The 15,311-nt window shown below is 31.7% G+C and overlaps 2 protein-coding genes across 2 annotated transcripts; both read left to right on the forward strand.

The window, feature by feature from the left end:
* The first annotated feature begins 1,715 nt into the window (after window positions 1-1,715).
* LOC108809075 (polyprenol reductase 2) lies at window positions 1,716-3,576 on the forward strand. The gene is made up of 6 exons (XM_018581198.2): window positions 1,716-2,051; window positions 2,318-2,667; window positions 2,730-2,967; window positions 3,049-3,147; window positions 3,223-3,294; window positions 3,371-3,576. Exons 1-6 carry the CDS (start codon window positions 1,875-1,877, stop codon window positions 3,473-3,475), a joined length of 1,041 nt encoding a protein of 346 aa, XP_018436700.1. The 5' UTR covers window positions 1,716-1,874; the 3' UTR covers window positions 3,476-3,576.
* Window positions 3,577-11,420: 7,844 nt separating this feature from the next.
* LOC108812634 (arginine decarboxylase) lies at window positions 11,421-14,115 on the forward strand. The gene has a single exon (XM_018584949.2). It carries the CDS (start codon window positions 11,875-11,877, stop codon window positions 13,993-13,995), a length of 2,121 nt encoding a protein of 706 aa, XP_018440451.1. The 5' UTR covers window positions 11,421-11,874; the 3' UTR covers window positions 13,996-14,115.
* The last annotated feature ends 1,196 nt before the right edge of the window (window positions 14,116-15,311 follow it).

Below are 15,311 nucleotides of genomic sequence, written 5' to 3' on the forward strand. Positions count from 1 at the left end.
AATCCGCAAAACTTAAAACCTAAACCGTGGTCATACAAATTGTATGTGATACATGAGATCCGATTTCTCCTTTGTCTTGTTTACTTATTTGTGTGTTTTCCATTATGTTTGCTTGATTGATATTTTAAAGTTCAAGTTGTAATTCTTGTTATTCAGATTTTAAGGTTTGTTCGTTGGTGTTCTAGAGTTTAAAAGATATACCTTGAGTTCTGAAGTGTTGAATGGACCACCTTAGAGAGAGACGATCAGAACACAAGAACTGAATGGATTAGGGTTTGACAGCGCGGCTTAGAACGGAAGGTGAGAGCGCGTCTGAGATCGGATTGATGTGAGGTTTGCGGCGCTGGATTCTTATCGTCGAGAGCTTCAAATTGATAGGTTGATCGTAGTCTGAGTCCTTACAGTTTGAGAGAAACGGCAGTTTGAAGTCGCGTCCGAATTTAGGGTTTTTGTGGCAGCCGAGTTTTGCTTAGGGTTTAGAGTCTCGTGCTGATAACCTATTGTGAAAGTATTAATTTTTATATTATTAACCAAGGACCAGATGTTTCTTTATATACATGATTACATAAATGGATAATTACCAATCCCATAAGATGAAGGGAAAAGTATATATTCCTAGTCTATCTAGGAAAAGGAAATCCTACTACAACAAATAATGGGAATATGGATAAATATGAATCTTCTTTGGCCGCCTCTCTCTTTCTATCTGGTCGTCAGTCTTGATTACTCCTTGGACCGGTCATGGACCAGGTTTGGTTATGGTCTGGTACGATATAGTTTGGTCTGTCCGGTTCGTACGGTTATGGGTCGATCACTATAATATTCATAACAATAGGTTATTTTTTGGAGATGTTTTAAGCTATTTGAAAGAGTTTCAGATTTTAATCAATTAGTTTACATATTCGATCACACAATCAAATAATTTAATTATCAATTAAATTATACGATATGATCCTAATTAAGACACATATCGGTAAATTTCCATGATTTGGTAATAAAAATATCAAATGAAGCCGTTGTTGGAAAAAAAAAATATCAAACGAAGTCACTAAAAGCATTTCCAATGGCGCACACTATTTTTTTCTATAATTTACATAAAAATAAAGTAACTCTATTATAAAGTAATTTTTGTTTCAATGGTACACTATATAATAGAGTTATTCTATTATAAAGTGGGATATAGAGGAATATCAATTTTCCTCTCTAAATATAGAGTTAAAAGTGACATTCCTCTATATCTTCACTATAATTGATTAACTCTATTATAGAGTGTATCATTAGAGAAAAAGTTACTTGAGTTATTCTATTTTTGTGTAAATCATAGGAAAAAAATAGTGTGATATTGGAGATCTGTAAATAAGTACATTCATTGAAACCAAGCAAGGATGGTCTAGTGGTTTTGAGGGAGTTTCAGCTCTAATACAGACTCATGTTTAAATTCCGCTGGCCACTGGAGAATTAATATCGGCAAGGACATGGGACCAACACGTGGGTTGAAAATATAGGCTGCAAACACGTGACCAATTGGATCCACTTCTGTTCTGTATAATCCAAAAACAAAAAGAAGTACATTCATTGACTCGGAAATCACACGCTTCAAAAACATCTTACTCCAGTAACATCACATTAATTGCCTTAATTAAAAAGATCAGAAGGATCGATTACCACGTGGATTGTGATCGAAGCAAAGGCATGTAATTAAAACTGAACTGACTTCACAAATGGTTTTTCCCTCGCACGATATTCGAAGAAAATAGAAACAGATCTTAACTTCTCAATCCAACTTTTCTCAATTATTGATTCCATAAATATCTTCTAAACGGAAGTTTCTCGGATTTTAAGTTGTGATTAAAGAGATTTTTCTAGGCTTTGCTATGATGATTGCTTCGTTAGTTATGGAATTAGGGATTGTTTGGTTGGTTAGAGCCGCTTGGATCGCCGCCGTACTTCCTATGGTGATTGCTTCGATACCCAGTTCAAAGCTGACATCTTTTCATCAACTCGTTCTGGGTTTCGCAGGAAGAGGCAAGATCCTTCATCCCTCGTCTCAGGTTTTCGCCTCTTGTCTTCTGGGGTTCCCTAAAGTTTATAACTTTTTTTAAGTATGAGCACTTTCAGAATTGCTCCTATTGCTTTGCTGATTGTAAAAAAATATTTAATATTATTGTTCTTTGTAGTTTAATGAGTTCCTCAGACCCTTTGGTCCAATTGAATCATCCCTTAACATGATTGAAAAGCATGTTACTTTTAGTTTCAAACCATTCCGTTTCAGTTACTATATATGAGCTGACTCATTTGGTTTTTTTTTTGGATGCAGAAGTGGACAGTTCCTCAGAAATACTTTGCTCATTTCTATGTTTTCGGAGCGGCGTGGACCACTCTGCTGCTAGCAACCACTGGGATGTATGCTTGCAAAACAGCACCTTTATCCTCAGAAGAGTTCCACCTTTCCGACATTGCAAGCCACTTAACCGGCGGTTCCCATGTTTTCTCCTTTCATAAATCTCATTTGACCCCTGTGGAGCACCGTTTCAAAGTGTGGCGAGCAGTGTTCTTACTTGTTCTGATGGAAATCCAAGTTCTGAGACGCCTTATTGAGTCATTCTATGTCTTCAAGTATAGCCCTTCTGCTCGGCTTCACATTCTTGGTTACCTCGTCGGATTGTTGTAAGTTTCTCTTCTTACATTGTGTAGAATCTCTATCCATAGTTTTGATTTGGAGTTTTCAGTTTCTATACAGTAGCGCCTTTATCACTCTGCGTCAATGTAGCACCAGAGGTAGCTAGATTTGCCGGATATCAAGTTGCTGAGTTCATTGCCAAAGGAAAAAGCCACACCTCAGCGGCCCCTGAGTTTGACATATTATCATCTTTAAGCCCTCTGATGAAGCTTGGATGGTGCCAGTTGATTGGTGGCATCATTTTTCTCTGGGGATGGTTACATCAACGCCGCTGTCATGCAATTCTTGTAAGTTCTTAACATTTCTTGTTTCATTGTTTTGTTTGTTTTAACATCATTAGAGAGAGACGAAAAATGTTATAAATGCAGGGATCGCTCCGGGATAATCCTAGCCAAGCGAAAGAGTACATAATCCCACATGGAGATTGGTTTGAAATCGTCTCTAGTCCACATTATTTGGCAGAAATTGTAATGATATATACCTTTTATAGTAGTCATCTTCTTTTCTTCTTATCATTAATGGTTTGATGCTCTGTAATTTAGGTTTTATATACTGGTTTGCTGATTGCTAGTGGAGGAGCAGATATAACAATCTGGTTACTCCTTGGTTTCGTGGTACAGTCCACTTTCTTATTGTCAATGCTTTGTTTGGATTCAGAGAATTTTTGGTTTATGTCCTTTCTTTTTGTAGGTTGGGAATCTGACACTAGCGGCTGGAGAAACACACCGGTGGTATCTCCGGAAGTTTGAGAACTATCCGGCTAACCGAAATGCCATTTTCCCTTTTATTTACTAAATTATTCAAGAGGTAGAACACAACTTAACCAAGCTTGTATACTGTATCTGAATAATCATGTTTATGTTATATATTGTCGCTATGTTCTCATTTTGTGTTTATATTGTCGCTTGTTTCTTGGAATTTACCGATTTTATTGGGGAAAATCGCATAAAAAACCCTCAAAATGTCACTTATTAGCACTTTAAACCTTGAAGTTTTTCCACTAACACTTTTAACCTTTAACGTGACATTTGTATCATAAAAAACCTCCAAAGCAAAAAGTTGACCGGTTCAGCAGGTAATTTTTCAAAAATAATTATTTAATTAATAAAATAAACAAAAATTCAAAAATAAATAAAAATCGAAACTTTTAATAAAATCTACAAAAATGAAGAAAACTTTTTTTTTAGAAAATTAAATAATTTTCTAAAATTTTAACAAAATAAAAATAAATAAAATTTTAATAATAAATAAGATTAAATTTAAATAGAGAAGAACTAAATAAAAATTTCAGTTTAAAAAAATAGAAAATTCAAAATAGTTTTTTAATTATAATATTTTTTTCAAAAAAGATATCATATCATCGTGGACAATAACAATTTCAAATATATCACTAGTGACAATAATAGTTTCTGATTTTTATTTAATTTATGATTTTTTATTAAGTTTTACGATTTTTGTTTAATTTCTGATTTTTTTTTATTTTTTTTGTTTATTTTAATTATTAAATTATGTTTTATAATTTAAACAAAAATCGTAAAATTTAATAAAAACTCATAAATTAAATAAAAACCAGAAAATTAGAAGAAAAAAATCAGAAAATTAATAATAGTTAGAAAATTAAAACTCAAAAATAAATGAGATCAAATTAAAAAAACAGAAAAATAAAAAATTCATATATTTCAAAAAAAAAAAAATTCAAAAGTTTGAAAAAGATTTTTCTGTCATTTTTAACGATGATGTTGGAAACTATCATTGGAGATATGACAATTATCGTCATTATTAATGGTTATGTGAGAAACCATCATCGTCACTAGTGAATTTTTAATTTTTAATTTTCTATTTTTAAAAAATTGTGAACTTTTTTTTAGTTCTTCTCTATTTAAATTTAATCTTATTTATTATTAACTTTTTTATTAATATTTTAGAAGATTATTTAATTTTAAAAATATTTATTTAATTTTCTAAAATTTAATTTATTTTTTTGAATTTTTTTCATTTTTGTAGATTTTATTAAAAGTTTCGATTTTTATTTATTTTTGGATTTTTTATTTATTTATTTTGTTTATTTTATTAATTAAATAATTATTTTTGAAAAATTACCTGTTGAACTGGTCAACTTTTTGTTTTTGAGGTTTTTTATGATACAAATGTCACTTTGAAGGTTAAAAATGTTAATGGAAAAACTTCAAGGTTTAAAGTGCTAGTAAGTGATACTTTGAGGGTTTTTTATGCGATTTTTCCGATTTTATTGGTATATTCTCAGTTAATGAATTTACGAAAGCTTGCATGTTGTCTACTTTCTGCAGTTCGGTGAATAATACTGTAAGATTTTGCTGATTACAACCAGACACATTTAGATACAACGATCAGAGACGCAAATAAAACCCACAGCTTTAATCTATCCGTAAATCACGACAAGTTTGCTATAGTCCGATCTGGATATAACAAATTTTGATGATCGCTATCACGTCATCACTATCCAAACACGTTTTGATCAAATTCTTCGATAATCCACTCAGACAATACCATGTCAAGTCTTGCAAATCATTTCATACCACACCAAAAGTCTTACTAGCTTAAACGCAGCAATTACACGTCCATTAGTTTAAAATAGATGCATTTGAGAGATACTAATTATCTGTTAAAAATAGATATTTGTAGTTATAAACAGTTTATAAAAACCGAATCCGACCCAAACCGAAATATTCTGAATACCGAATATATCTGAAATAGATCTATATACTTAAATATATTATTATTTTTAGATTTAGTATATATTAAAAACCATCCAAAATATATAAAACAGATTTTAGTTATCCAAAATACTTAAACATATATACAAATAGTCAAAATTAAATATCTAAAATATCTAAGTGTTGGAGTCCTTAACTAGCTGCTGCTTGGAGTCCTAAACCCAAACACGTTTTGATCAAATTCTTCGATAATCCACTCAGATCATACCATGTCAAGCCTTGCACATCATTTCATACCACACTAAAAGTCTTACTAGCTTAAATGCAGCAAATACTAACAACTTTTTTACTTCAAATTTTTACTCTAAACAAGCTATACATTCGCACCCTCCCACCTTAGATATGATATTCTTTCTGTTTTATAATAAGTATTATTTAAACATTTTTTCTGCTACACAAAAAGTATCACTTTATAATTTTAATGCAAATTATATTTATTTTTATTTGAAAATTAATTACAAATTGTATTAGTTTTATAAATAATTTTATTTATCTCAAATATTATTGGTAAAAAAAAATTAATTACTAATAACTTATATATACTTTTATTAATTTTATAATATGTGTGAAAAATGATAAAGTGACATGAATATAAACGGAGGGAGTATATAGTCAATAGAAATAGAGAAATTGCCAAAAATACTATTTTCATAGTACCACTTTTCAAGTTTACACTAACCACTTTTACCACTATTTTAATGAATGGTCTAGATTTAAAGTTTTAGGATTTAGGGTTTAGATTTGATGTTTTAGGGTTTAAGGTATATAGTTTAGGATTTAGAGTTTAAGATTTAGGGTTTAGAGTTAAGGATTTAGGGTTTATAGTTTAGACTTTAGGGTTTAGGGTTTAGGATATTGAATTTAGGGTATATAGTTTAGGGTTTAGAGTTTAGAGTTGAAGATTTTGGGTTTAGGGTTTAGAATTGGAGGTTTAGGAATTAGAATTTGGGATTAGAATTTTGAAAAACATATAAAAACAAAGATATAAGAGTCTTTACCATTTTAATAAATAAGGTATTTTTGAAAATGTGTCTTTAGTAATGGTAAAGATGAATAATGATACCTTGAAAGTGGTATTTTTGAAAATTCTCAGTAGAAATAAGCAAATAGTTAACGTCAAAAGACATCTAAATTTATGTGGTTGCGGAGAAGCGCTACAATTTGTCAAACTACACAACTCACCTACTCCAACATTAAGGGTTAAGACCGCCACGTGATGCTTAAGGAACTTTAAAGTAACAAATCACACCTGTCACCATTCCGTATGTTTTTCTTTCTTTTGAACGTTCACTAATTCAAATTTTTTTTTTTTTGATAAAGCATTTCTAGTAATTACGTTCATTTATTCCTCTAAGATGATGAAAATTCAAAAAGTTTGAATTTTTCTCTAATAGTTCTTCTTATTCTTTCTCTAAATAAATATTTGAAATATATTACTTTATTTTACTTATTATTCAATTTTATTAATACCTTATTTTTAAAATTTAAAAATTTACCTGATAATAATTTTAATTCAACTTAATCTTTATTATATACATAATTTTAGTTTTTAATAAAATATACAGTGATTAATATGAATTTATAGTCATATTAATGAAATTATTAATAGGTTTATATAAAACATATATATTTAATACTTATACATAAATAAAATTATGTAAAAGTATAATGATTAATCTATAAATAAAATTTTAATATTAAAATAAAAATTTGGATGGTATTTCCATAAGTTTGATGTGTTACAATCTATTTTTTTTATTCTTTCTTTTTAAATAATGCATTTAAAATTCCTATTTTGTGATGTTTTTTAATATGTTATTAGACATGAAAAGCACTAATTTATATGTTCCTGTGTGAAATATGGAGTGTATTAAAATAATAATAATATACTTAAAGTTATGTATGAATCATTATGACCTATGACTCTTTTCTTTTTCTTTTTTGACATATGACTCTTTTCATAAAGTTATGTATGAGTTATTATGACATACGACTATTTTTGGCATCAGACAGATCATTATATTATTCAAAATAGATATAGTTTAGAAAGGTAGACTGGAATAGAATAACTAATATAATTACAAAATTTATGAAAATTTCTTGCAATTCTAAGTAAAAAATCTTAAATTATATTGTTTTCAAAGAATATATTTTTCTAATTATTGGTACACTTGCACTGATAATACAACTATAGACAAATCAGTATTATCACAAAATATATTTGAGAAATTAAAACAAAGAACCATTAATCCATGTTCGGGAATTCGCTAAATGTAACACATGCAGTCGGATGGTCTACTGCTGAATCAATGAATCGAAGATTGCATAGAGATTAACTGGCGAGTTTTTACAATTTTTATATAATTTTGTTTATCTATAATGTATTTATATACTAGATGCGATAAAAACATTTATTGTAGTGGTTTAACTATAATTAACTAATTAAATAACAAATTTTAAAATTTAGAAAAGTGGGTTTTGCAGTTTTTTGTTTAAGAAAATGAAACCCCTAAAAATTTATGGATTTATGCAATTATTAGGGCGACAACTGCTTAATTTTAATAGTTTTTTTGCATTTTCTTCTTTTTCTTGTTAATTTTTTGTCAAAATTATATAAATCTTAGATAGATTCTTCAATTTCTAGTTGAAACGATTAAAATTTTTTTTTTTTTTTGATTTTTTTAGCCGCATACATGAGTACATTTGATTTGCCGTGGTTGACAACCGTTGAGCGCTAAAAAGACTTGGTGTAGTGGATTAACCATTTCTAATTAATTAAATAACCCGTTTTTGAATTCAGAAATGTGGGTTTTTGCAGTTTTTTAGGTTTTCTAATTGAAATGTAAAGCTGTAATACACTTTTCATTTTCCTCCATAGAGTTTATAGGCAATTATTAACACGATGGCTGCTCGATTTAATGGTTTATTGCATTTTTTTCTTTTCTTTTTGTTGTTTTTGTCAAAATTTAATAAATGTTAGATATATTATTCAATTTCTAGATTGAAACGACTTAAAACGTATATTTTAAATCCAATTTTTAGCCGCATACATTCAATTCACCACATTTGACCATTGTTGAATAATTTTTCCGGGCGTCTAATCGACTAGACGGTGGAGTTTTTGAACATGTATACTAAGTACTAACATAGCATATATATTATATGATATTCTTAAATTTTTTTGGATAATATATAAATATGTGATCATTTTTATTATTATTTATGACATCTGTCAACTCCATCCATATGATACATCTAGGTTATTCATCCAAACAATCTATCTGGATGTAATTTGACTATGTTCGTTTCTCTATTCTTTTTTTTTGTCAACATGTTCGTTTCTTTATTCAGATGGAGCATCTTGATGAATTTATGTTCGTTTACACATCTCTATTTTTATTTGGATAAGTTTACCAAACAAAGACTTATATACCTTTGTTTTGATTTAACTATTATAATCTTATGTTTAATTATATTGGAGTATTCTAGTTTTGGCAGAAAATTGCATTTTCTAGTTTTGGCGAGAAACTACAGTTTTTTTTGTTTTGGCGAGAAATTCCATTTTTTCGGTTTTGGCGAAAATTCTATTTTCCGGTTTTTGTATGAAATTATGTTTTCCGGTTTTTTGTATGAAATTGTGTTTTTCGGTTTTGGCAGGAAATTACCGATTTTTGCGGGAAATTACGTTTTTCAGTTTTGGTGGAAAATTCTATTTTTCGGGTTTTGGCGGGAAATTGTCTTTTTATGATTTTTGCGGGAAATTTTTTTTTTTCCGGTTCCGGGAAATTTTTTTTTTCCGGTTCCGGGAAAATTGTGTTTTCCGGTTTGGCGAGAAATTGTGTTTTCCGGTTTCTTGGTGAAAAAATGCATTTTTCGATTTTGGCGGTGTGTTTTTCTAGTTTTGGAGGAAATTATGTTTTCCGATTTTAGCGGGAAATTCTATTTTCTGGTTTTTATGTGAAATTGTGTCTTTTCGATTTTGGCGAGAAATTGTGTTTTTATATTTGATGGGAAAGTCTGTTTTCTGATTTTGATAGAAATTATATTGTTCACTTTTAGCAGGAAAATGTGTTTTTATGGCTTTGACGGAAAATTTGTTTTTTTTCGTGAAGATTCATCCTCATCCAAATATATTGTGAAGACTCATTTTCATTTGGGTGATAATTTGAGATGAATTTTCATAAATACAGTTGAGTGATCCATCTAGACGTAGTATTTTAATGCATAAAATGAATATCGATTTACATCTTGACACATATTGATCAGCTGAATGAGCAAACTAACAACACCTTAGTTAACTTTTAAACTGCGTACAAGAGTTTAAAGTTATAATCTAAACTATTAAAACTGAAGTACAAATAATACTTAACCCTTATTTTTTCTAAATAATTACCGGTCAATGTCACTATCTTTAAAAACAATCGTTAGATAACATTACTAAACCAGCCAAATAAATTTAAAGACTTAACTTTAAATTACACTAGAATATGACTCGCACTTCCATACGGGTGTTTGATATAACTTGTGTTCAACGTAAATTCATAAACCGCTGGATTTATAAAAAATTCCAGATATATCTTTTATGTTTTGTAATTTACATAAAGAGTAAAATATCTTATTTTATAATATAGATTTTTGATGATAATAATTTTTATTTGTACATAATATTATATTAAAAAATTTATAACTTGATGTAATTTGATGTAATTGTACTATTCATATATTAACATTTAGTTTTAAAACAAAACAACATACTAAATTTTTTAATTTTGCATTATTTATCTATGAATTATAATTAGTTTTATGATTTTTTTTGTTTTCTTGAAAATTTAATTCTCAAAATTTTTATATTTAACTAAACTAAATAAGGTAATATTGTTTTTAAAAAATTGTTTTATATAATATATAATATTTATATTTCAGTTTGTGTTTTTATTTTCACCACAAAAATAATAATCATTGTAATTAATTAATTTTAATTGATATAAAAAGAAATACAAAAAGAAAATATTTAATTTATTGTAAATGCAATTACTGAATGCGTAAATAAATGAAAATATTTAATCTGCTATTCATGTTTCCAAACAATTCTTATTTATCTTTTTATCTATGTTTTCAAACATTACCAAACTGTACTTCAGTTTTAATAATATAGATGTTACAAAACCAACTGAATCTAAAATCACGTGTTTTGTTACCAAACCAAGTATGCATCGGTTAAATGTTGTCTGTATAAAATTTCATTATATTATTTTGATCGTTTTGATGTACAAATAATATACACAAATGACAATCTACAGTTATGAAACCAATTAGGTAGAAGAGGGAAAAAATGATGTGAAGTGTAAAAATAGAAAAGAATGTGTTACACCAATGTAGTCTTAGAAACATATAAATATCTTTAAAAAATAACATACTATTCAACAAAATATTTATATTTTGAAAACATACATTTATTAATAAACAAAAAGATACTAACTGGTTTTGATTTATAAATAAATACAATAAAAATTAATATAGTATAATTAATTGACAAATATCTTATATAACATATTATTTTCATTAACTTACTATCCAACTACCATACGAACAACAAATATACATATTTAGATAATGTAAATCGAAAAAACCTTTGCGAACGCACATATCAAATTCTAGTCCTACTAATTTTGATATTTCAGATATCCAAATCCTAAAAGATAATATACCTTTTAACAATGAAACCGAAACATTAAATTTTTACTACAATTCATTTCAGCCTTTTTTTCTTTTCTTTTTAAGTTTGTAGTTGCTACACAGTTTTAGATTACAGAATTGGGTTGAATAAGCTATTTAAAGTTTTGGGTGGCTAGAAATCGGTATTCGATTTTCTTAACGGATAAAGAAGAAAGAAAGAAAGAATCACAAATAAACCCAAGCCCAAATCTCACCTTCTCTTCTCTTTTCTTCCTATATAATGACGCATCTCCGCTACATGCAATACTCGCTCACCTCCATTTCTCTTGTAGCCGCTAATATCTCGCAAAGATTATCCCGAGAAAATTAGCATTCTCATCCTCTCTCTTTGTTTTTGTTCCTCCTCAATTCCCGGGAATCTTTCAGGGAATAATAGCTTTTGTTGCCGATTTTCAGATTTGGAAACTATCCAAATAAACTTGTCCCGAACGTTCATCGTGGGGAATTTCGGGTCGGGTGGGGTCATAAAAGGCGGGGTTCACGGCGGTGATAGATTCACCTTCTTCTGCTTCTTCTGAGGGGGTTTGCCCCGAGGCTCTTTTGCCTCGGCGGATTTCAATATCCCCCCAACCAATCTTCTTCACAAATTCATTTTCTCTTTTTTTTTTTAGATTCAAAATTTATTTGATTCCCCATTTTCATTTTCCCTTTCGGAGATTCGTTTATTAATAATTGTGAAGGAAGAAGAAGAAGAAGAAGAAGAAGATGCCTGCTCTCGCTCTCCTTGATACTCCCGTCGACGCCTTCTCCGTCGACTGCTCCGGCGTCTTCATCCCCCCGTCTCCAAACTCCTCCGTCGACTGGTCCCCGTCCCTCTCCTCCTCCCTCTACCGAATCGACGGATGGGGCGCTCCCTATTTCACCACCAACCCCTCCGGCAACATCTCCGTCCGTCCCCACGGCTCCAACACCATGCCTCACCAACACATCGATCTCATGAAAGTCGTTAAGAAAGCCACAGATCCCAGATCTTCCGGTGGTTTAGCTCTACACCTTCCTCTCATCGTCCGCTTCCCCGACGTCCTCAAGAACCGCCTCGACTCTCTCCAATCCGCGTTTGAACTCGCGATCCGGACGCAAGGGTACGAGTCTCGTTACCAAGGTGTGTATCCGGTTAAGTGTAACCAAGACCGGTTCATTATTGAAGATATCGTCGAGTTCGGTTCGAGTTTCCGGTTTGGTTTAGAAGCCGGTTCGAAGCCTGAGATTCTCCTCGCGATGAGCTGTTTGTGTAAAGGTGATCGTGACGCCTTTCTTGTGTGCAACGGTTTCAAAGACGCGGAGTATGTCTCGTTAGCCTTGCTTGGGAGGAAGCTCGAGCTGAACACTGTGATTGTTCTCGAGCAAGAAGAGGAGCTTGATTTGGTTATTGATTTGAGCAAGAAGATGAACGTGAGGCCTGTGATTGGGTTACGAGCCAAGCTGAGGACTAAACATTCAGGTCACTTCGGTTCTACTTCTGGTGAGAAGGGGAAGTTTGGTCTGACAACGGTCCAGATCATTCGTGTGGTTAGGAAGCTTCGTGATGTGTGTATGCTTGACTGTCTCCAACTGCTTCATTTTCACATTGGTTCGCAGATTCCATCCACGGCTTTGCTTTCCGACGGTGTGTCCGAGGCTGCGCAGCTTTACTGTGAGCTTGTCCGTCTCGGTGCTCGTATGGAAGTCATTGACATTGGTGGTGGGTTGGGGATAGATTACGACGGGTCTAAGTCTGGAGAGACTGATCTCTCTGTTGCGTACAGTCTTGAGGAGTACGCTGCGGCTGTTGTGGCGTCTGTTAGGTTTGTTTGTGATCAGAAGTCTGTGAAGCATCCGGTGATATGCAGCGAGAGCGGTCGAGCCATTGTCTCTCATCACTCTGTGTTGATCTTTGAAGCTGTCTCAGCTGGTAAACAACATGAAACCACCCCGAGTGATCTTCAGTTCTTGCTTGAAGGGTACTCAGAGGAAGCTCGTGGCGATTACGAGAGTCTTTATGGTGCTGCGATGCGTGGTGATGGTGAAAGCTGCTTGCTTTATGTTGATCAGCTGAAACAGAGATGTGTTGAAGAGTTCAAAGAAGGTTCTTTGAGCATTGAACAGTTAGCTGGTGTTGATGGGTTATGCGAGTGGGTGACTAAGGAGATTGGCGCTTCGGATCCTGTTCTTACGTACAATGTCAATCTATCTGTTTTCACTTCGATTCCTGATTTCTGGGGGATTGATCAGCTGTTTCCAATAGTTCCTATCCATAGGCTTGATCAAAGGCCTGTGGCCAGAGGGATCTTGTCTGATTTGACTTGTGACAGCGACGGGAAGATCGACAAGTTCATAGGCGGAGAGTCGAGCTTGCCACTGCACGAGCTAGACAGCAATGGCTGCAGCGGCGGGCGGTACTATTTGGGAATGTTCCTTGGTGGGGCTTATGAGGAAGCTCTCGGTGGAGTCCACAATCTGTTCGGAGGGCCAAGCGTTGTTCGGGTTTTGCAGAAGGACGGTCCTCATGGGTTTGCAGTGACTCGTGCCATGATGGGCCAATCTTCAGCGGATGTCCTTAGAGCGATGCAGCACGAGCCTGAGCTCATGTTTCAGACTCTTAAACACCGAGCTGAAGAGTTGTCTTCTGTCCTCAAAGCTGGTGGTGATAAGGGAAACGACAAACTAGTTGTTGCCTCATGTCTTGCTCGTTCATTCAACAACATGCCTTATCTTTCCGTGGGGACGTCCACAAACGCTCTCACCGCTGCGATAAATAATATAGCCATTTACTACCGCGATGAAGCAGCGGTTGGTGATGGTGGCGGTTGCGGCAAGAATGGAGAATGGTTTTATTCGGTGGACTGAGAGAGACGTGACGACATCTAGTTCCTGTCTTTCTGTTTTTAAGTTGAAAAATGTTTCTTTGTAATAAGGCAAACTCTTAGCAAATTTTAATGATTATAAACTAGTGGTTAACCATGTTAATGACCTGTTATACATCACATGAAGTCTTATTCGGAATATTTAAAGTAAACTGTTCTTAACATTTAGAATAGATGCGTTCGGATGCATTCGAAGAGTATTTTGAATAGAACAAAACATAATTCTACGCAAGTAGACGAAGTAAGGCAATGTGTAGGATCAAGAGAATAAGTGAAAGATGTGGTTGTTAGCGGTAAGGCGTGACACCACACCACACACATGTGACAGAGATGGTTCTTCTGACTGTATTTTACTATTCTTAGTTTGGAATCTTTACTTTTTGTGGCTCTTCTCAATCTGTGTTTTTGAGATGCAAAGTCTGGACCTTCCGTTTTCAAGAGGCATATTTTGGAACTATCCTTAAAGGTTCCGAATCAATGGACCACACGTTTCCATGTGCCCATCTGTTTATTTGGGTTGTAATAATATTTACATTTTCATTTTGAGAATAAACAACATTTGACAACACTAGAGTTTTTAACCGCACTATGCGCGGTTTATATTTTTAAGTGTATCAATTTATAGTTTTTGATATTATGTAAGTTGTTTTGTTTAAGTTTGTATTTTTATAGATTTTTATTTGTTAAATGTTTATCATAATTTTGTATTTTTAATAAATTTATTTGTGATATATGTTTTCTTAATATATTTGTTGAATTTATATGTGGTATAATGTTTTTGTATTTTATTTTTTTGTTAATTATCATTTGAAGCTTCAAATGATTATTATAGAACTGTTAAGTAAAATCTTATTAATAATATTATGGATAGTGTTAATTTTCATGCATTTCGATTAATTTTATAATATATCATATATAGTCAGTTAATGTAGTTTTTTCATCTGTATGTATTTTAAGATTAATGTTTGTACCTACATAATTGTTCTTTCCGCTATTTGATGTTCAATAATTTGGTGAAAGTATCTGTTTTTCATCTTAAATAGTTAGTTATTCAAATGTGGTACTATGATAAAAATAAAAAGTTTCATTCATTTTTGGTTTGTTCCTTCTATGATATGTATTTCCCATTTATATGTTTTTAGTCATTTTATATATGCTTAATTATATTTATTTTCTTAGTTTTTGTTATCTTCATTTTTTTGTTTCTATTAATATGTTTTCTCTAGTCTTTTTTATATGCAGTTAAATGTTCATCTCCTTCTACATACTTCTTACATTGTTTTTAGTATGTATTATTTT

The sequence above is a fragment of the Raphanus sativus genome, chromosome 6 (assembly GCF_000801105.2).
Source record: "Raphanus sativus cultivar WK10039 chromosome 6, ASM80110v3, whole genome shotgun sequence".
NCBI classification, from domain to species: domain Eukaryota; kingdom Viridiplantae; phylum Streptophyta; class Magnoliopsida; order Brassicales; family Brassicaceae; genus Raphanus; species Raphanus sativus.